The sequence below is a fragment of the Rhipicephalus microplus genome, chromosome 6, assembly GCF_043290135.1.
Source record: "Rhipicephalus microplus isolate Deutch F79 chromosome 6, USDA_Rmic, whole genome shotgun sequence".
In the NCBI taxonomy this organism is placed as follows: Eukaryota; Metazoa; Arthropoda; class Arachnida; order Ixodida; family Ixodidae; genus Rhipicephalus; species Rhipicephalus microplus.
The window spans coordinates 34,979,163-35,000,540 of record NC_134705.1 but is presented as its reverse complement, the minus strand read 5'-3'; the positions used below and the strand labels follow the sequence as shown (position 1 = coordinate 35,000,540).

The window sequence follows — 21,378 nt, the reverse complement described above, 5'->3', positions numbered from 1 at the left end:
GGGCCCGTGTGATCGCGTATCGGGTAGCATAATCGGTTGCTACTGCAATCCACCGATTACCCGCAGCTGACGTAGGAAAAGGGCCAAGCAGGTCCACGCCAACACGGTAGAATGGTTCTTGTGGGATGTGCAGTGGCTGAAGACGTCCGGCCGGAGGGGCATTTGGTTTTTTCCGTCGTTGACAAGGGTCGCAGGCTGCAATATAACGGCAGACGTCGCGGTACATGCCAGGCCAGAAGAAGCGCCGGCGAACTCTGTCGTAGGTCCGTGACACGCCGAGGTGACCCGCTGTAGGTGCATCATGAAGCTGGGCGAGAACAGTGTGACGCAATTGAATGGGAACGACGAGTAGTCTTTCGGGGCCGTCAGGACGCATATTGCAACGGTACAATACACCATCATGTATTTCAAACATTCGAAGGGAAGGGTCGGGCCTCACCGATGTGAGCCTTCGGATAATACCGTCCAAGAAAGTATCTCGTCGCTGCTCGATTCCAATGTCATGAAACGCGGATAGAGAGAAAACGTCGATAGGAAGGGTGGTTTTAGAGGAGTCGCCGTCTGGAGGGTCGACAGGATACCGGGACAAGCAGTCCGCATCTTGATGCAGGCGGCCGGTTTTATACAGGACTGAGTAATCAAATTCTTGAAGGCGCAGCGCCCAACGGCCAAGACGGCCTGAAGGGTCTTTAAGGGACGAAAGCCAGCACAAGGCGTGGTGATCTGTGATTACTGTGAATGGCCGGCCGTACAAATAGGGACGAAATTTACCGACTGCCCAAACAAGTGCCAAACATTCCCGTTCGGTTATTGAATATTTTCTTTCAGCAGGCGAAAGAAGGCGGCTGGCATAAGCAACAACACGGTCTCGTCCTTGTTGTTTCTGGGCGAGGACTGCACCGATGCCATAGCCACTTGCGTCTGTACGAACTTCTGTTGGAGATGAAATATCAAAGTGGGCGAGGATAGGCGGAGACGTAAGCAGACACACTAGATTTTGAAACGCATCTGCTTGCTCAGGGCCCCAAATGAAGCCAGCGTCTTTTTTGAGAAGTTGAGTGAGAGGGCGTGCTACGTCGGCGAAGTTTTTAACAAAGCGGCGGAAGTAAGAACAGAGGCCAACGAAACTGCGAACGTCTTTGGTACAGGTTGGTACAGGGAAATCTCTTACTGCGCGTATTTTATCTTGATCAGGGCGAACCCCCACGGAATCAACGAGGTGTCCGAGGACAGAAATTTCACGACGGCCGAAGTGGCACTTTGCCGAATTGAGTTGCAGGCCCGCCTTACGAAAGACAGATAAGATTTTCGATAGCCTTTCAAGGTGCGTCGCAAAAGAAGGCGAAAAAACGATAACGTCGTCCAGGTAGCACAGGCAGATGGACCACTTGAAGCCGTGCAACAGAGCGTCCATCATACGTTCGAATGTGGCGGGCGCATTACATAAACCGAATGGCATCACTTTAAACTCGTAAAGGCCGTCGGGAGTGATAAACGCCGTTTTCTCACGGTCCATGTCATCAACGGCAATCTGCCAGTACCCAGAGCGGAGGTCAATGGAGGAAAAATATTTTGCGCCGTGAAGGCAATCCAGGGCATCGTCTATGCGTGGTAAAGGGTAGACGTCCTTCTTCGTTATTTTGTTTAAATGGCGATAATCGACGCAAAATCTCCAGCTGTTGTCCTTCTTCTTTACAAGTACAACAGGGGACGCCCAGGGACTGCATGAAGGCTCGATGATATTCCGAGAAAGCATTTTGTCGACCTCCTGTTGGATGATGCGCCGCTCTGCATGGGAAACACGGTAGGGTCTCCGATGGATTGGACTCGTATCGCCTGTATCAATCCGGTGCTTAACAACGGACGTCTGGCCGAGTGGGCGGTCGCCAAGGTCGAAGATGTCCCAAAAAGATGCAAGCAGGGAACGCAGGTCGTTAGCTTGTTCTTTCGGCAAGTCGGGGGCAATCATCTTGGTTAACACACTTTGGTCTGATGGAGGAGTAGACGAAGTTTTTTCGGCACTCGGGATGCTGTCATAACTTAGAGTGCAAATATGGCACTCTGCCGCCGGCACGATCTCGGCTAGAGATATACCACGAGGGAGGACTTGTGTACATAGTGACAAATTCACTAAGGGTAGGCAGGATGCATTGGCCGTAATAGTGATGACGGTGTGAGGAAACGCAACGTTGTGCGAAAGCAGGACGTCAACATTGGGGGACACAATATAAACACCGTCTGGGACAGGTGGAACAGGGGAGACGCCTATGTAAGCTACTGTTCGTTGAGGGAGACGCAGGTGTTCTGTAGAACAAAGCCGACTTGGAGGGCAACTTGGAGGATCAACAACATTAGGTAGAGCGAGTTGCACTATACCGGCAGAGCAGTCTATCAAGGCCGAATGTTCAGACAAAAAGTCTTGGCCCAAAATTATGTCATTAGGGCAGTGTTCTAAAACATAAAACAGAACTGATGTGTGGTGTCCGGCGACGCTGACGCGAGCTGAGCACACACCAATTACGGCGACTTTTCCACCATCGGCCGTTCGGACCACAGGAGTTGGGCCAGGAGTAAGGACTTTCTTCAGCCGTGCTCTAAGGTCAGCGTTCATGATAGACACGTGTGCGCCAGTGTCAATGAGGGCTGTAGTAGGTACACCGTCGACGTCAACATTGATAAGGTTCTGATGTGCGGGCAAGGTCAGTAGAGGATTTTGGGATCGGGTCGGTATTGCAGCATCACCTCCAAGAGCTGCTCCCGTCAGTTTTCCGGAGGTGAACGCCGGAACGAGCTTGGGGACGGCGATCGGCGAGATGGGGGCGAGCGGGAGAAACGGCGTTGTGGCGAAGGGGAGCGGCTGGATCGGGGGCGCGAGGAATTCTCAGGCGTTAGCGGCTCTGTTTTCGGTGATGAGCGTGAATTCCAGACAGGTGGGCGATGGGGCGGAGGGTGAGGCCACGGAGCAGAGCTGGACCAAGCACGGCAGTGACGCGAAATGTGGCCTATACGACCGCAATTGAAGCATATCGGCCGGTCGTCTGGGGTGCGCCATACCGCCGGGTCGCGATAATGTGGGCTGGCAGAAAAACGTCGGTTGGGCGGGACAGTCACGGGTGGATTTGGTGTGGCGTAGTCTGGACGATGAATGGAGCAGACGTTTAAGCCGGCGTTGGCCAGTTCTTGCCTCACGACGGTCTGTATGAGAGAGACGGTGGCGTGATAGCTTTCGGAGTTGGGGGAAGCTGACACGAGTGGAGCTGCGGCTTCTATTTCCCGACGGACAATACGGACAACGTCACCGGGACTTTCCGTAGAAGGCAGGCGAGGGTCTTCGCATGTGGACGTTGCAGCCGTGTTTGGAAGCCGGGCAAACTGGTGGAGAACACGGCGGCTCTTCGCTTCTTCAAAGCGCCGGCATTCAGAAATAATGTCGTGGACCGTAGATGAATTCTTGAACACAAGAAGGTGAAAGGCGTCATCTGCTATGCCCTTAATAATATGGCCAACCTTATCGGCTTCGGACATCTGCGAGTCTACCTTGCGGCACAAAGCGAGCACGTCCTGAATGTACGTGAGGTATGATTCGGTGCACGTCTGAACTCGACGTGCGAGCTCGTTTTGGGCGGCGCGTTGACTTCCCACAGGCCTGCCAAATAGCTCCCGGAGCTTTTGCTTGCATAACTCCCAGCTAGTCAGTTCTTCCTCGTGCGTCTCGTACCAGACCTTTGCGGTACCTCTGAGATAAAAAATCACGTTGGCCAGCATGAGCGTTGGATCCCATCGCATACGTACACCCACTCGTTCGTATGACTTCAGCCAGACTTCTACGTCAATGCCATCAGTGCCAGAAAAGGTACCTGGATCTCTCGGGGGCTCCAAGATGAGGGTTGACGGTCCAGTTGGAGAAAGCACGGACGTAGTTGGAGAAGGCACGGTAGACGGGGAAGGGTCGGCATTGTTGACTGCAGTCGCCATGGGGGAGACCACTAGGCGCCCGCTACGAAGCTCCGTTTTGCGTGAAGTGAGTACCCCGCACCTCCCACCAATGATGTTACGGGAGAATAACTTGACTTTATAAAACGAGGAATAAACTCGGTGGTGGACAAGATGGCGCCCAGTTGGCTCACAGATCTGACAACATCGTCCTCCTCTTTGTCTTCTTCGTCGTTCTCATCCTACCGTTACAATATTGGAGGTACGAGCGAAGACCTAAGAATCTTCTTAACTCGCATTACGACTGTGATTGCCTAAACTTTCTCACTGCTGCAACCTTCTGTGAGTCTGGTCGTACGCCGTGCTTGTCCACAAGATGCCCAAGTACTAGCGCCTTTAGTTGGCCAAACTGGCATTTCTTTGAGTTCAGGGTAAGGGCATCCTGTTTGAGCGACGTCGAAACAAGGTCAACTTGCTGATTGTGTTTTGCAAAAGTGCCACCGAAAATTACGTCATTAAGATAGCATAAGCAAATCTCCCATTTTAGGCCGCGCAGAACTGTGTTCAAGAATCTTTCGAACGTCGCGGGCACGTTGCGCAAACTAAATGGCATAACGTTGAATTCAGACAAGCCGTCTGGTGTCACAAAAGCTGTTTTCTCTTTGTCGGTGAAATGCATTGGTATCCGCCAGTAGCCCGATCGGAGGTCCACAGATGAAAATTAGGACGCCAAGTCGAGACAGTGACGTCATCCGTATGGGGAAACAGATACACATCTTTTTTTGTCACGGAATAAAGGCGCCCGTAGTCGACACAAAACCTCCAGGATTCGTCTTTCTTTTTCACAAAGATGACCGGCGCAGCCCAAGGGCTAGAAGAATCTTGAACGACGCCCTTGGCCAGCATGTCATCCACCTGGTCAGCGATAACCTTACGCTCCAACGCGAACGCGCGGTAAGGCTTCTGCCTTATTGGATGCGCTGACCCAGTGTTGATCCTGTGATGAACCTGTGTGTTGGGAATGCGCACTTTCTTAGCTTCCTGGCTGAAATCAAACAGTGACGCGTGCTTCCTTAGGACACTGACCAGAACTTGACGCTTCTCGGAGGTCAGTGACTTGTTGACAATTTTCAGACAAAGGGAGAAGTCTTGAGGGACACCAGGGCTAATATCAGTTGCTTGGGCTTCATGCGATGTGTCATTATTTAAAGATGCAATATCCATGCTGGTATCCACTTCCAACGATGCAAGCCTCATACCCCTGGGTAGCACAACAGACTCGCCAGACACATTGGACACCCACAGTGTGGTTGTTCTGCGGGCCAAAGAGATGACGCATCGAGATACGAACCACTTTTCTTCGTTATGATCGAAGACACAGGCTCTGCAACACTAGCAAGTACATCAGTGTCAGCACTATCAGCAGCTACTAGAACTCTGGATACAGAATGTGCCAGTAGGACGACATCTCCAAGGGCGGGGAGGGTGTGCAAACAGGTAGAAGGTAGGTTGGCAAGAGGGGGCAGGAAAAGCTCGCCGGTCCCACAGTCAAGCGTGGCACCACACTGCTGTAGGAAGTGGAGGCCAAGAATTACATCATGTGTAGATTGAGCAAGAACTGCAAATTCAGCTTGATAGAACTTGTCAAAAAAATAAATGTTCATGGTGCACACACCAAGGGGTCGAAGCAATTGTCCACTTACGGCACAAAATGTGTGAGCGTTGTTCCAACGAAAGATTACTTTACGACCGAGTTTGGTTTTGAAATCCAGACTAATGATAGATACACTCGATCCTGTGTCTACTAAGGCTGACGTAGCAACATTGTCCACTAAAACACTAATCTTGTTGTGATGCATGGTGACAGGCGGTGGCATGGGGAAAGGTGGCTGAAGATGACTGGCGACCTCACCTCCATCGGTCGCGCTGCCTAGTTTTCCGGCCGTGGGGACTTCAGACGGCGCCGAGGAGATGTAGACCTGTACTGCCGTGCAGGCGGTGGCGTCAAGCTCTGCACGGAAGCTGGGGAGTCGCTGCGGTGATTCGGCCGATAGGGTGTCCGGAAGGCCAGTTGGCTCCGGCACCATAGTAATTGTTGCGCCGATAGAAAGTGCAGGGTCGGTCCCTTGATGGTGTTGACATGCAACGGGGCTGAGGACGAAATCGGGTGACGTGGCCACAGACGCCACATTGGAGGCAGGCGGGGCGCTCATGAGGCAAGCTGTATTTGCCATCAGAAGGATAAACGGCGTGGCTGTCTCACGGTTGAGAGACTGCAGGTGGACTGAGTAGAAGCCGTCGTGGACCTTGTATTCAATATGGGCATTCATTGCAGGGCTTGGTATCATTGGACGAGGTGCAAAGTTGTATGCATCAACGGAAGCAGCGTTGATAGACGTCACACCCGGATCGCATGGAGGGAGAGGCTCCCGAACCCGAAGAGACGAAACAGACGCCGCTTCACGTCGGTCTAGCTTTTCGCGCACCATTTGGCGGATAATTGACACGAGGTCAGACGGAGCTGGAGCGACGTCAACGCTGGCGACAGTCAATACGTTGGTCAAGCGGCCGAACTTCGGTGTGATGGGCCGAGCTCTTAAGACTTCAAATGTGCGGCAGTGCAGGATGACGTCACTCACGGACTCCAGACTGTCCTTCGCGATAAGGTACTGGTAAACATCCTCTGCAATTAATTTCGGAAGGTGACCCGCTTTGTCCTCTTTGGTCATTCAAGGGTCCAAGACCTTGCACAACTTGAGCACTTCTTCATTGTACGTTGTGCAGGTTTCCCCAGCAACCTGAGCGCGCTGCATCAGCGTTCGCTCGGCACGCTTCTTTTTGGCCACTGGATCTCCGAAGCACTTCCTAATCTTGTTGACGAACTCCTGGCACGTTGTCAAACTCTCCTCGTGGTTTTCATACCACACAGACGCGGTCCCCTTAAGGAAAAGGCCGACATTGGTGAGCTGACTGGTGGTATTCCAACCATTGAACAGACTTGACCGTTGGTAGAAGCTCAGCCATGTGAACACATCCTCACCAGCTTTTCCTGCGAAGGTTCGTGGCTGTATGTAGGGTTGCCATGGGTGACTGGAGGCGGCCGGTCTCGGTAGACTGGAAGCATGTGCCTAATGCTCGTTGTCCATGTCGGAATCCATCTCCGGCGGCAGACCAGCAATTCGTCTACTTCGGCGAATCGCCATGTATTGCGTCTCTGCGGTCAGTGTGTCGTCATTCGTAGGGAGCGCCGTTATCGTACCCCGTACCTCTCACCAAACTGTTATGATGAAAGATGTTTATTTGAAGATGGGCTGATGGAAAGAGGCTGAATGGCTGCCGCCCTGCAGCGATCCACTCGCAAAACAAGCGCTGTTCGTCCTCCTCTTCTCTTTGTTTTCCCTGTTGCGTTAGCGTAGGAATATGTTCAAGATTAAAAAAAAGACTCAATTACCGGGATGCTAAACACATGTAAATTGGAACTGCTTGAGATTAGGTGGAAGAGGAACCGAATAAATTTATTTTTTCAGTTACTCCAGGGTCAATTAAGTGTTAATAAAAGTATGTACATATGACAATCTGATAGAATTAGCACAAAATAAACCACAGTGCAGCCATTAGTACATATGTCACCCGCACAAACGTCTTTTGGTATTCGTTTTTCGCCGATGTTAATGAGAACTGGAATGCACTACCTGCACATATTGCCGAGTGCACGAATGCAAAGACTTTTGAACATTCGCTTGACAACTGTTTTACTTAACAATCGATGAATGGTGGGTTGCTGTTTTGCTTTTTTTTGTCACGCCAGTGTTGATTTTTTTTTTCTTTTTCATTCTTCTTGACTGTTGAAATTACTTGAGCTTTTTTATATACCAATTGTTAAATATATGTACTTCGTTCCTGTAATGACCAACAAGTGTGGGTTAAGAGTATGCTCTAATAAATAAATAATTATATGAGGCAGTTCACAAGAGGTTCAGTTATTTTAATCTCATGAATGTTGGTATTGTCGTCATGGTCGGACATTGGAGAAAAAAAAAAGCTTTATAATTCAATAATATACAAAGTACAGGTTGCTTGTGCAAAAACAGCCTACAAGCACGATCATATATTTTCGCACACTAACCACATACACCAAGCGCCAACGCATCAGGGCACAATTAAGTTTGTTATAAGCAACATGAATAATGAACGTTCTCACGTGGAATATGGATTGGGGTGCCAGATTGCCTATAACCGTTTAATTTGTTACTACCACCTGCTGATGTGAAGTGTACCATTTAGCTTGCATCTGGTTGGGGCCCACCTGGTCGATTTCATGGTGGTCACTATGTTGATGAGCAGGACTGGACCATGCACTTTGTGAGATATGAAGGAAGTTCAAAAATGCTTAGGATGGCGTAAACCCTCAGCAATGGCTTGTCACATTTCAGGGACACAGATTTGACGATGTTGTTGAAATCATACTCAGTGATAGTGTCCGAGGCCTTGAAATGGTTCGCTCACTCATGTGTATACACATGAGTGAGCGAACCATTTCAAGATACTTCGAGTGAAAGTTGATATGACTTGCTTCCATTACTTTTGGTGCTGCTAGTCTAATGGTAAAGTGAATGACATCCTCTTGGTTCCCTTGTAGATGAAACGGCACCCCAGCCCACAACACGTGTTAGGCATCCTGAGGCAATGTTTCTGCTAGCTTGAACACACCATATTCAGCAGCTTGTCTCGCACTGCGCAAGCTTTTTAATTGACAGATGGTGCGAACTATCGCCTCTGTAGCCGAGCGGCACTGTGTTCCAGCATTTTCAAGCAGCTTATGAGCTCACCCTTTGAGTGACAGCGTAGTTTCTCAACCATAAGAAGCATTGAATGACTCTAGCGCTATAAAAGGGATACTGGACAAAATTCTTGCCGCCAAGATTTTCAACCATTGTGTCCTTGAACCGATAAGGACAACCTTCATTGCAAGCAGCAACTACAGAAAAATAATGAATTTAATGTGCTTTTCACAATCTGCCTCGTCTAGCGGCCATTCCGTGAACTAGAGGAATAGGCAAGCCAACAAGCCTAGTGAATAGGCAAGCCAACAAGCCTAGTGAAATAGGCAAGCCAACAATACTAGCTGTCGCCTCCATCCCTCGACCCGTTTAACTCCTCTGTAGGTGCCAGCAGCAAACAATGCTCCCTGCTGGGGTAAAACATCAGCGGTTTTGTGGAAGGGAGAGAAAAGGAGAGGTCGAGAAAGGCAAGAGAACACAACAGTTTTTATTACTGGGAGCATGGAAACAGAGATAGAAGAAATGGCTAATGAAACACTGTCTGCTATAGATACCTGGGCTTCAGTGAAATTACTAAAACTAAACCCTTCAAAAACACAAGTCATTTTATATACGCCTAAAGGAAAAACCTCGATAAATAAGATGAGCTTATTTCTGGGCTCTCAGCAGTTAGACATGGTTGATTCTGTTGGTATTCTTGGTGTATATTTTTCACCACACCTTACGTGGAATGTACATGTTGATATTCGATGCTCTAAGATGTCATCGGCCATTGGTGTCCTTGCACGTATGCGATCTCTTCTTCCCACTAAGGTCAAAATTATGATATACAATGCACTGGGATCATCTTTGTTACAGTACTGTAGCGTAGTGTGGTGCACAACCGGTGTGACGAATTTGCGCAAGTTGCACTTACTACAGAAAAGGGCCGTACGACATATTGCGGCTGAACACTATCTGTCCTCTACAAAACTTCTTTTTCTAAAATATGATATTCTTCCAGTTTTCTTTTTCTACAACAACAGGCTGATGTTATGCTATAAAGAGTTTGTCAAACATTGTACCGATACCACAATACATCTTGCTAAACTTAGCGTAAACACAAGTGTTCGACTCACCAGGCACTAAGAAATTTGGACTGTGCCCACCCCAAGAACCTTTTATGACAAACAATCATTGTCCTACAGACTACCTTTGTTAAATTTTTTAAACCGCGAAGATTTCGATCCTTCCTCTAAACAGAACTGTCAGATTAAACACTACGCCCAACTGATGCATTATCCTCAATGATACATCTCTCAGAATTTATGCCCATTCTTTCCTTTTTATTATTGCTTTTCATGTTCATGCCACTTCATGACCATACATTTGAACTACTCTCTTTTTATCTTAGCACTGTTTTCATAAACTTTTTGTATTACTTTTTTGTGATGTTCTACCTGTATGTTTATTTCATGTTTGTTGTACATGATTGACTGCCATTCCTGCTGCTTTGTCAACTTGTGAACGGGGTCAGGACCTCGTCAAGCTCTTGAGCTTTTAGTCCTGTACTCCACCTTATCTAAAGGAAATAAAATGATTGATTGATTGAGTGATTGATTGATTGATTGATTGATTGATTGATTGAAGAGAAACACGTGCACTTTGCATGCACCTCGGAGTTTGTGACGTCTTGACCTGCGCTCGCACGCAACCGCCCCTTGCTGACAATGCATAAAAAATACATTAACTGCTGTGTTCGAAAATGTGGGAAATAATTCTGTTTATCGAAACAGTCGCCTTTTCCAAATAGAATTTAGAAGTTATGTCAGTTTTTCCAATTTTCGTTCAGTATCCCTTTAAAGGCCATTACTATGTTCAATCTAGCATGTACTGATCAAAGCACGACAAATGCAGATACCAGCAACATACCATGGCAAAATGTTGTAGCCTTTGGTGCACTTAAGACCGTTCAAATGTTTTTTTTTTGTGTTATTTGGGTATTCTTTTTAAAACACTTACTGTCCTGACTTTATGATAGATGAAATATTGCAACACTTCAGTAATAGTAGGGTTATATTGAGTTAAAACTACTTGCATTTCTGTTCTCTACAGTGCAAGATTTAGTGAATGGTATAATCGCATGTACCTGCAACTTGACTTGAAAACATTTTTACAGACTGGCTATTGTTCTGCGTATTAATATTCGCTTGTGACATTCTTTCACAACGAAGCCTGTATGCGACTCGGGCGTACTATTCATACGTAGATCTCTAGTCTTCTCAAGGGAACATCAAAGAAGGAATGGGTAATAACGCAATTTGAAGCATTTAAGTGAAAGTTTTGGTACCCTCTTTCAAGTTGTAGAAAAAACAAGCAGCAAAGTAGAAAAAGTTTGTTACCGGTGCTAGGCTTTGAACCAGGGCCCACATACTCTAAAGGCAACTGTCTTAAACATTAGGCTACATCTCCCTCCATTTTTTTTTTCTTTATTGCATACTTTGACAAGTCTTGGTTTACTTAGTACAGAACATGTCAATCTTGCTTTGGCTGACACAGGATTAAAATTTTGGCAGGGGCACCAAACTGTCAACTACAGAAATCCACTCTGGTGTATCAGTGAGTGCCTGGTACTCTTCTTTTAGCAGCACAATACTTTAGATACGTGTTCCAGAAATAAACCAGAGATTGCAATAGAATATGTTATTACAATTGATGTCAAAATGATAAGATATGTAGTTGCAGAATGTGTCACTAACTTGTTATGTCATCAGCTAGACACCACAGAAGGTTTCGAAAAGGAAATCTTTTCTTTTCACTTTTACTTTATTTTCTTAAAGGCACCATGTGAGCCAATACATAAGGGAAATTCGTACCATGAGGATGCAGGACATTTGACCATTCAGGTTGAGAAATAAGTTTTTATAACTTCAATAAAAGATCAGGGGTTGGTGATGGCAACGGTGATGTACGAAAGGCCATCCCAGTTTGCAGTAGTGTTTTGAGAAAAAGACCAGGAGGTGAGAGTGTAGGTTTCTAGCCAAAACTGAATGATAAAGAAAAAACATGTTTCAAATGCCACATTACTGTACAGGAAATAGTGGATGCTCTCAATGTCTTGACCCTAAGAAAACTGCCCCGATCCAGTGGCCCAGGGGGGCTCTTAGTCACCTAGGGGGGAGGGGGCAAATCTGCCTCTAACTGTGACTTGGTAGGGGAGAGGCTGCAATATGAACCTTTGCCCCCTCCCTCCTTCTGATGGAGAACCCTATGCTTAGGAGCATCCCTATGCCTAGGAGCATGCATTTACCAAGTGTTTGAAGGGATGATCACTTCCACTAAACCTTGTAAAATGCGAATACCTTTACTGACCCTTGTAAAATGTGAATATGTCTGAACCATATGAATGCCTAGAATTTTCTTCCATCATGTTTATGACTCTTTAAGAACAACGGGCCTGCGACGATAGACAGAAGGTAATGGTTACGAGAAACAAATTATTTTTAATGTATCCTAGGGCCATCATATTTTCATATAGGATAGCTTGTATTGCCCCTGAAACAGTGGCTCCTCAGCAGTGAGAAAGTAAGGCTTATCTTAACATGACATGACATGGACATGAATTTGGTTTTTGCAAGCCAGCTTTCTCATATTTATGTATTGTGGTGAAGTGAACTTCTATCCATGATGGCGATGCCATCTTAGGTGTGTTAAGGTCTACTGTGCACAGTGGTTTGAATGTTGCAAAGTACATTCTCATCCTGGCCTTCCATCCCTAACTGGCCAGGGCTATGTCTTCTCTGTGAAATGTCATGGATTTGGATGGTTGCAGGTGATGGACTTGGACAAGACTCCGCTCATGGCACAACACATTTATCAAATACATGACACTCAAAAATGAAACAGGAAGTACAGATAATCTTAAAACAGCAAACATGAAAGAGTAGAGATTCCTTACATGCATTAACTAAGCAGTAGTTTTATTGAGTCTTTGCTTATGGTGGTCTTTGCCGGCCACAGCACCTGAGTCTGGGATCACACATGCCGCATCCCTGTTGGTGGTCTTGACGCTTTTCATGAATGCCTCCTTTCTTGCCGCTGCCAAGTAGTCACACGTGCCCACATGACGTCGTTGCTGATGTGGCGGAGGCCTCTGAGATTAGGCCTAGTGAGGGTTGGTGGTATCTAGCACTCGGAGTCAATTCGGCTCACCAAGAACTGTCTTTGGCATCTTAAGAGCTTCGAAGGGGGCTTGTTGTGCAGAGTCGCTGCATTGCCTTGTAGACTCTCTTGAACAGGGTTGAGGTCGCTGGCCTCCCTCATAATTCCTGTGTCACAGGCAGCCGTATCAAACTGCTGCCACTCCCGTCGCCAGAGCGTGTGCTTGTGGTGCAGCCTTACAGTGCCCAGCCCACGTACACAATGCTCGCTCATCCTTCTCCTCATCTTGCTTCATAGCTTGGTTCATGTACCTACTTGAGCATTATTTCTGCGCTGTCTTCTTTGCTTTTAAAGGGCTGTTACTCATGATAGCCGTGCTGAACAGCTTCACTGGTTATCCACCTTCGCAGAGTGGATTAGTTTCTCCATCTTTTTTTTCTTTCTTAGTCCAGGTCTCTTGCAGGGTGTCTACCAACCTGGAAAACTTAGAAAAGTCAGGGAATTCGGACCCTTCTGGAAAAGTCATAGAAAAGTCGGGGAATTTCCGAAAGACCTGGCCAGGTCATGGAAACTGACAGCAGTTCTGTGTGGCCGACACAAAAATAAGCGCTAACATTGATCAAAGCTTAAAGAATTTTTTTTAACTGCAACTACAGTGAGCTGCTAGAAAAGCTGTGAAAAAAAAAAACAGTTCATAAACGTTGCTTTTAGTGTAAACGTGAAAGAATACACCGTTTCTTGAAACACAAAGTTTACTGATGTTTTGGCACCCTATATGGAGAAAGCCTTGTTCACAATAAATGCCATTAGAAAGGCACAGCGTACTCCGCCTAAATATGTGACGTAAGCAGTGAGAGTGAGTTGTCGGAAGCGTCCCATCACTGCTAGTCAGTGTATGTACACTCGTCTGTATCTGGGCTTCAGGTGCAGGCATGATCCAAGCTTCTTTTATACGCGGACTATTTTATAGTCGCACCTACTCACAAATCCGGTGTTGACGATGTTGTCTACAACCCTACTCACATGCTTGGGTCTCGCGTCTCGTACCGCATGCTCGTGCCTCAAGCTAACTGTTGCTCCCCCATCTGTTTCCTCGAAAGGCAGTGTCTGCTAGTGGAAACTGAATGCTCGCGCTGCACATGCGTTCACTAGCGACCCCGTATATGTAGGCACTGGATTAAGCGTTGGTAATTCAGTCGAGGGTGTCTTTACTCTGCTTTCGCTTGACTTGGCACTTTTCTGAACTCGAGTAGATGCAATGGAAGCAACAGTACCTTCAACCAGTAGTGGGGCACAATCCAACATCAGTGTCTCACCACTGTTGAAGGCAAAGCTTTTCTGTCAATCAATAAATATTAATGATAAAGACGAAATAACAATTAAGCATTCCCAAACCATACCCAATTACGCAACATTCACAAGATACCCCCACCGCTCTGCGACACATTTAGAGTCCCCCGTGGGAAGATGCGCATTTCTCTTTGCCCAGAACACACGGGTTTGACCAGTCTATTTGGTGGTCTGTAGATTCTGCATGTTCAGTGAGGGCAGTCGAGGTCATGCGTTTTTGTGGTGGCATATTTGTGTTGCTTAACCTTTTTCTTGAAATCGCCAGTTCCACTGGTGTACTGGTTGTCACAATTGTGGCAGCCAACTTGACATTCACATTGACGAAAGCATTCCTTAGCTTCCTTCTTGGAACATGCACTATTTTGATGTATGTCGCTTCTACATGCCACATGGTATATCTGACTTTCGAACCAAAAGATTACTCACATCTGTAAATTTATGCATGTTCGTCTATGCCACGATTTTGGCTCTGCTTGAAGGCCATGTGGTTTGGTCTAAGCTAGAACTGCCCTGCATTTTATTATTATTATTATTATTATTATTATTATTATTATTATTATTATTATTATTATTATTATTATTATTATTATTGGTGATGCAACAGCAAACATCCTCAGCTATGCAATTATTGCTGGTGGCTCATGCTTCAAGGGTACCACTTGTGTAACTGCAGCTAAATTTCTTATTTCAGTTTGGTGAGATTGTGTAAATAAATCTGCAAATATTCTTTAGCGTGACTTCCACAGAAGGGTATGCAAATCAAGGTAACGTGCTGACATCTGTGCTTCATCTGTGGAATCGAGGTAGGTGTTGCACCGTGACAGAATCCTTCTTGCGACCACATATTCAAACGTCGGCGCTTTAAACGCTGTCCTCAGCTTTCACTGCAGCCATCCGAGGTCTGTTGCACTTCAAGCGTCAGAGCCCAGAGACACAAAATACAAACATTTGTGTGCTCATCGGGAAAAAAAAATAATTTTGAAGTACGTTTCTGTGCTTGCAACGTTGTCGTTACTCGCTGTCAAGGCAATGTACACAGAATACTCAAGTAGTAGTTATTCATTTTTTTTGCTGAAAAGTATATTTTAGAGGTGCGCAAATTACGTGGGGGCACAAATCGGTAGTAAATGCAGCAATCCAGATCGAATCAGATCTAATCCAATCCATATTCTAAATAGTCGAGTCAATGAATGCCGCAGTTCAGGTCAATGTAATTCAATTCAATCCAATCCAGATCCTAAGCGGTGTGCGCTATAGTCATTATAGTGTTACGCAGTCGTTTCGTGGACGAATGAAGCAGGCTGCGGGTCAAATAATAAACTGTTTATTTGGGCGAACCTGTGTCGGTAAACGGAAAGTTTTGCACTGATAGCGGCGAACAGAGCGTCGTCCGATGATCAACTGACAAGCGTCGAAGCGCATCGGCATTTATACACTGGCCATCGATCGTTCTAGCGTTATCGCTAGCGGTGACGTAGGTTCCACAATAATCTGAAACGTTCACAAAGTGGGCGTAATCTCAACAAAAGGATCTACTCCCTCAAAGCTTTTTGAACATCGTAGGCGCGGCTTGCACTGAACGTAGTGTAACAGTGTGATAACAAAATTTTAGGAAAGGAACGTGGCAATAGTAAACTACATTACACTCCAGCGACAGAACCGACCAGGCTCCCGTGTCCTCATTTTACAGGGATACCGCAAGATGGCGCCACTTCTATGTTTCCAAGCAGCTTTGATTGCGATGTCGGACTATAGCAGGCTCCTTCAAACTTTCATCTTTGGTTACTTTCAACTGGTGTGTTTTCTTTGTGGTTCTTCCGAACATCGAACAGCTAACTTGATCACTGCCTGCCTCAGGGATTTTATTTTGGCCAGATATAGATATTTTTTCACATTCACCGCAAGCGTTCAGAACATTCTGAATGCATCTGGTAAATATGTTTACTTATTTTATATGGAGCGCCTGTTTTTTTTTCTTTTTTTGCCACTCAAGGGCTTGTTTTCAGTGCACAAGTTTTGCAAGCAGACGTGGCAGTCATGAAATTTGCTTTTATTCATCATGAAAAACCTGGAAAAGTCAGAGAATTTATTAATATCAAATTAGTAGACACCCTCTCTTGTTTTGTAAGCCTAGATGACTATAGCTGTACGAACAATGACCTCTCAATTAAAGACCACACCCATTGCAGGTGCTCCCTGTGTCCAAAGGTATTTGGCACAGCCCGAGACATGGGCATCCATGTGCGCCGACACGAGGGTGTCAAGCCATACACCTGCAAGGACTGCAACAAGGCCTTCTGCACTCCTTTCGAGCTGGACCAACATGTCCGCACACACACAGGCGAGCGTCCTTTCAAGTGTCCAACATGTGCATGTGCGTTCGCCACATTGTCCACATTGCTCCGACATAGCAACACACACCGCCGGTCCAACTCTGTGATGTACCGTTGCAGCGTATGCCCCTCGCTTTTCCGGTATGCTGTCACTTGTGCTGCACACGAACGAACTCATCGAGCTGACTGCACACACCGTTGCAAAACGTGCAACAGAGTCTTCCCGCGGGCATTTAATCTGAAGCGCCACATGAGGCTGCACGACAGCGATGAGCCTCACGTCTGTAACATGTGCGATCGCTCCTTCAACAAAAAGGAACATCTCAACATGCACTTGCAGAGCTGTGGTAAGTTTCGTAAATGTGAAACCTGCGGGAAGGGATTTCTAGAAGAGGCTCAGTTGGAAGCGCACATTGCCAGCCAGCATGACTTGGCTACTGAGTCGTTGGAAGAAGCCCGACTGGGTGACTTATTGTTTGAGCAGGCACCTGCTGATGACGAGTCAAGTAGCGAGGATGGTAGTGGTTCGAATGACCTGCTCAGCGCTGACCAAATGACAACAAACTCAGGATGGAGTGTTCGCCTGAGAGTGCGGGGCAAAACAAATGCCCCTAAGGCTCCTGCGAGACGTCATCAACATGACCTCAGGTATGGTATAGTGCCTTCCCAAAACCTGCAGTGTAGCAGCACAAGGTCACTACCACAAAAGCATGTCACTGGGGAATGTGGGACGGATGAGGCAAGCAAGAGCCCTGGCAAAGCTGCAGATGGAACACAAGATACAAGCATTCCTATCTATCAGTGCCCGAGCTGTAACGATCGGTTTAAAGAGTGGGCCGCCTTGAAAGCCCATGCAGCCGTTCGACACGAGCTCGTTCTCTCGTCGTCATCGTTCCAGTTTGCGTGCCACATCTGTGATAAAACCTTCAGGCAGAACAGCAACTTGAAAACCCATTTGAAATCGCATGATCGGGTGGTCCAGTTTGAGTGCGATATCTGTGGCATGGGCTTCACTTTGAAGCACCACTACAGACGGCACAGAAGTAACATACACTACAAAGACTGAGTGCAACAACAGCCCATTTAAAATGCAAGGTTATTCTTAGCAATGTCAATTTTTATGAAGACTTGTCTACCAAAATTAAAATTTGAACTTTTTGTGTCACTGCTACAGTGTGATACAGGTTCTTCTTACTGCTTTGTCTTTCCTGATCTGAGCCTCAAAGAGTCTTATTAATAAGGACAAAGCCGTCCGCTTCACAAACAACACACAAACGTTTAATCAAGAATTAAAGGCGAAAAACCAACACAAACTACAAGAAAATCAATATTTGAATAAAAGTTAGCTTTAAAAGGAAAAAAAACATCTAACGTCCCCAAAATTTAGGCTCAAAGGCAAAGCTGCATGACACAGACTGTCTCCGACGCGGCGATTCGGCATAGCAGGAAAGATCGCAAGCTCTGTCTCGCCAAAATGTTGTGGCTTCTGTGGTAATGTTAACAGATGCTTCCTGGTAGAGGTGATAGAACAGGGTTTGCTCGGAATGCATTTGGCGATCCAGATTCGTCCGATGAGGCGGCCGGTGCAAGGCTCAAGCCCGTGGCCCAACTGCCGTTGCTACACCTGCACCGGAATCTGCAGACTTTGGTCTCAAACACCGTGGCAGCTCGCACTCCCTCGAAGGCTCTGTCCGGAGGCCCAAGCCAGGTGAAGTCCAGAAGGCTCGGGTTCATCACCTGACTGCCCATCTTCAGCTCCCAGCCACGGCCTTCTTCTCGCCTTGTTGACCTCGAACTGCCAGCTCTCTTGCCCTTCAGGTTTTGCTTACCCTGAGGCACACTTGTCTCATCCCGATTAGCTTTTTAGAACTGCGTCGTGATGAGCTTCTGGCTCTTGTTTTTTTCATGATTTTAATGCTTGTGCTCTGCGCTCTCACACCCACTAGTCCTCGACGTCGTCGTTGCTGTTTAGGTGACGCGGTGCTGTCAGCCTTTTTTTAGTTTCGGGCACTTTTGAAACATTCATGTAACGCCCATAACTCTCATCACACAGGCCAATTAGTAACTATATTTTATATAAGAACATGCAGTGTTTGGATGTCGTTTTGTTCTTGGTTGACTTGAAATAAGTGTCACAGTGTATATAAATATATATATATATATGCTTGTTGAAAGCAAGATGTTTTCTCTGCATAGAGTTGCATGGTAAATGAACATATGACAATAATTATGCATGAGAAGTGCATGCAATAAACAATGGGTGTTCTGAACCCATTTGAACAAAAACTTGGAAGTTGCTCGAGTTGAACACGACAGCCTAACCGGGCCTCCCGCACGTATCACCATCTCAAGTGCTAGCCTGGCATCGGTCCTCGGTGCATGCCTCAACCGTGCCATAAGGAAACAAATGCCTTTGTGTGTGACATTGGCCATTTTACATTATCCTAGAATGTCCACTGCAAGCACAGCTACTAAGTGCCCACTATGCCATAATAATCCTTTTGTGAATCAGCAAGGGTCTCGCTGCACGCTCATAAAACAACACGCGAACCTGCTCAGCTGTTTACTGTGTTCATGGTTCTGCGAATGAAGATGATTAAAAATTCGGCACAGAAGTAAGAATGAAGACAAAGATAGAAAAAAGTGATATGGACAAGTGCACTTCGTCGTTCGTCTTCATCCTTCTGTGCCCACGAATTGCATCCCAGCTATGCACCAACTAAGCCGACTGCAGACGTTATTGATGATTGAATATGTCTGAGTGCTTTGTAGTGGGTGTGCCTGTAAAACATCCACTTGTTGCACAGTTGACATGTTTTGATGCTTGGTGCACTCCTGCCATGCAATATTGAATGCATTAAGGAGACTCGTTCCGCTGCATGACATTCATACATTAGCGTTTCTTTTTCAAAGCAGCTTTAAGCAAGCATGACTCTGTGGTAGAACATCTGCTTGCCACACAGACAGGCTGGCATCAATTCACACTTGAACGGGAGATTTTTATTAAGTATTTTTATTTGCATCTTGACTTTTATATTGCATCAAGATGATGTTTCACTGACAACCATGGACACTGACACCGCAATTTCTGCAAAACAAGCTCTTTAATGCTACTGTGTTAAGATTTTGTATATGGAACAATCATGAGTGAGACATGCCAAGCTGGAATTTCAGTTGTAAATGTTCAAAGTACTACTCTTTTTGTGTAAACTTTTTCAAGTGAGTTTAGAACATCCATCGTTGCTTTAGTTATTGCCGTGTATTTCTTGGCAAATCAAAGGCATTTTGACCATTTCCGTCAATGTATTCGCCCATCCACTGACATCTTGGTTCCCTCCTGGTCACCTAGCATAGGAGGATTCATGTGATTGACTAGTGAGGATGAGAATGATATGACATGCTTGTCTGCATGCATTATGAAATGTTTTGTTTATATTGGCTGTTCTGTTCACATCTACGAGTGATATAATCTGTATCAACTAAGAAACAACAAATTTAGACACTGAAAATTAAAAAAAAAAAATTTGCATGGGTTACAGAAAGATGCTTTTCTTTGTTATAGTTGGCAATTTTGTTGTGGTGGACATTGCTTAAAAATATGCTGCAATGACTGTTGACCAGCTAACGCATGGTACAGATCGTGAGTCAATGTATTACACTACCCGTGTTGTCTATCTTCAGTTGTGGTGGTGGTGGTGCTTGTGTTTAATTTGTGGTAGCAATAGTGGCTAACTGCTTTATAAGTTTAATTATGTAGTAGTGTCCTTATTGTAACATGAATGGCATTGCCTTCTGCATAGGCTACCATTTAGGTGCCAGTGCAATTGATGTGCTTGATATGCGCACAATATGGGAACAACTATGCAATTTTATGCAACAACTATGCAATTTATTTTCATTTTGTCTGCATCTCAGTTTTCTGCCATTGAATTTTTCTAATAATCGAGCATTTTACTTTTTAACAATCTGTTTTGTATCCAGTGGCTGATCCAGAGGGGGGTGGTTGTAGGGGTGATCCTCACTTCAAAGTCTGCGTCAGCTCCTCCCCCCTCACTTCAGTGCTCGTAGTCCACCTCCTATCACCAATTAGGACAAAGGAGTGATAGCACTGTGAGCACACATTAACAGTATTTATTCTTTGAAGGCGTTTTTTCTGCCAGCAAAAACAAAGTCATGACCACGCGCCCCTTTTCAGTGTTAGTTCAAACGACCGCCCCCTGAACCAAGTGGGTGGAACTTGCCCCTGTACGTTTTGTCACTGTGTTGAAAAATTTTTTCTTTGCATTTTTCTTTTGTGTCCCTCATACATCACTCACATTTATGTCTAATACACTGGGCTGTGCCAGTGATGCCAAGTGATAACATGGGACCAGGCTTTGTCAAGCTGCTAGGAAGCAGCTTTCTCCCACCACCCCTTTTCTCTTCTTGAAATGAATAAAATTTTTATTGTTTTATTGAACATCCAGAAAATCGAAATAAAGTGTGGTGGTTCAGAAAAAGCATTCAAACATGTGTGCTTATTCTTTGCTTCGTTTCAGGTATTGAGAACTATCGGTGGAACCATACATAGTACCTAATCGAAGGTGCTTTATGTAACAGACGTGGAAGATTTTAAGGTGCAAGCCTCCACTGGCAAATGAGACACTGGCTTTGAAAAATGCAGCATGTGGTGCAGAGGCTCATGGGACCTTAATAGAAATTGCATAATACAGATTGAGGGTTCAAGCCAGAACCTATAACGAAGCTGTTCTACATGGCAGTAAAGTGTCATGCTTCAGATCCATGCAAGTGCGTAAAACTGCTCGGGAAAAACTTGGACCATCTTCCCGAAGAAGACCCTG

The 21,378-nt window shown here is 45.9% G+C and overlaps 1 protein-coding gene across 7 annotated transcripts in view; it reads left to right on the top strand.

Moving 5' to 3' along the window:
* Positions 1-21,036, top strand: part of LOC119167669 (uncharacterized) — a 58,462-nt gene extending 37,426 nt beyond the window's left edge. For all 7 annotated transcript variants that reach the window (XM_075865909.1, XM_075865912.1, XM_075865913.1 and 4 more), the window contains one exon: positions 16,394-21,036. In XM_075865909.1, coding sequence (XP_075722024.1) covers positions 16,394-17,603 — 1,210 coding nt within the window. In that variant the 3' untranslated portion in view covers positions 17,604-21,036. The remainder of the gene's footprint in view (positions 1-16,393) is intronic.
* Positions 21,037-21,378: the final 342 nt, after the last annotated feature.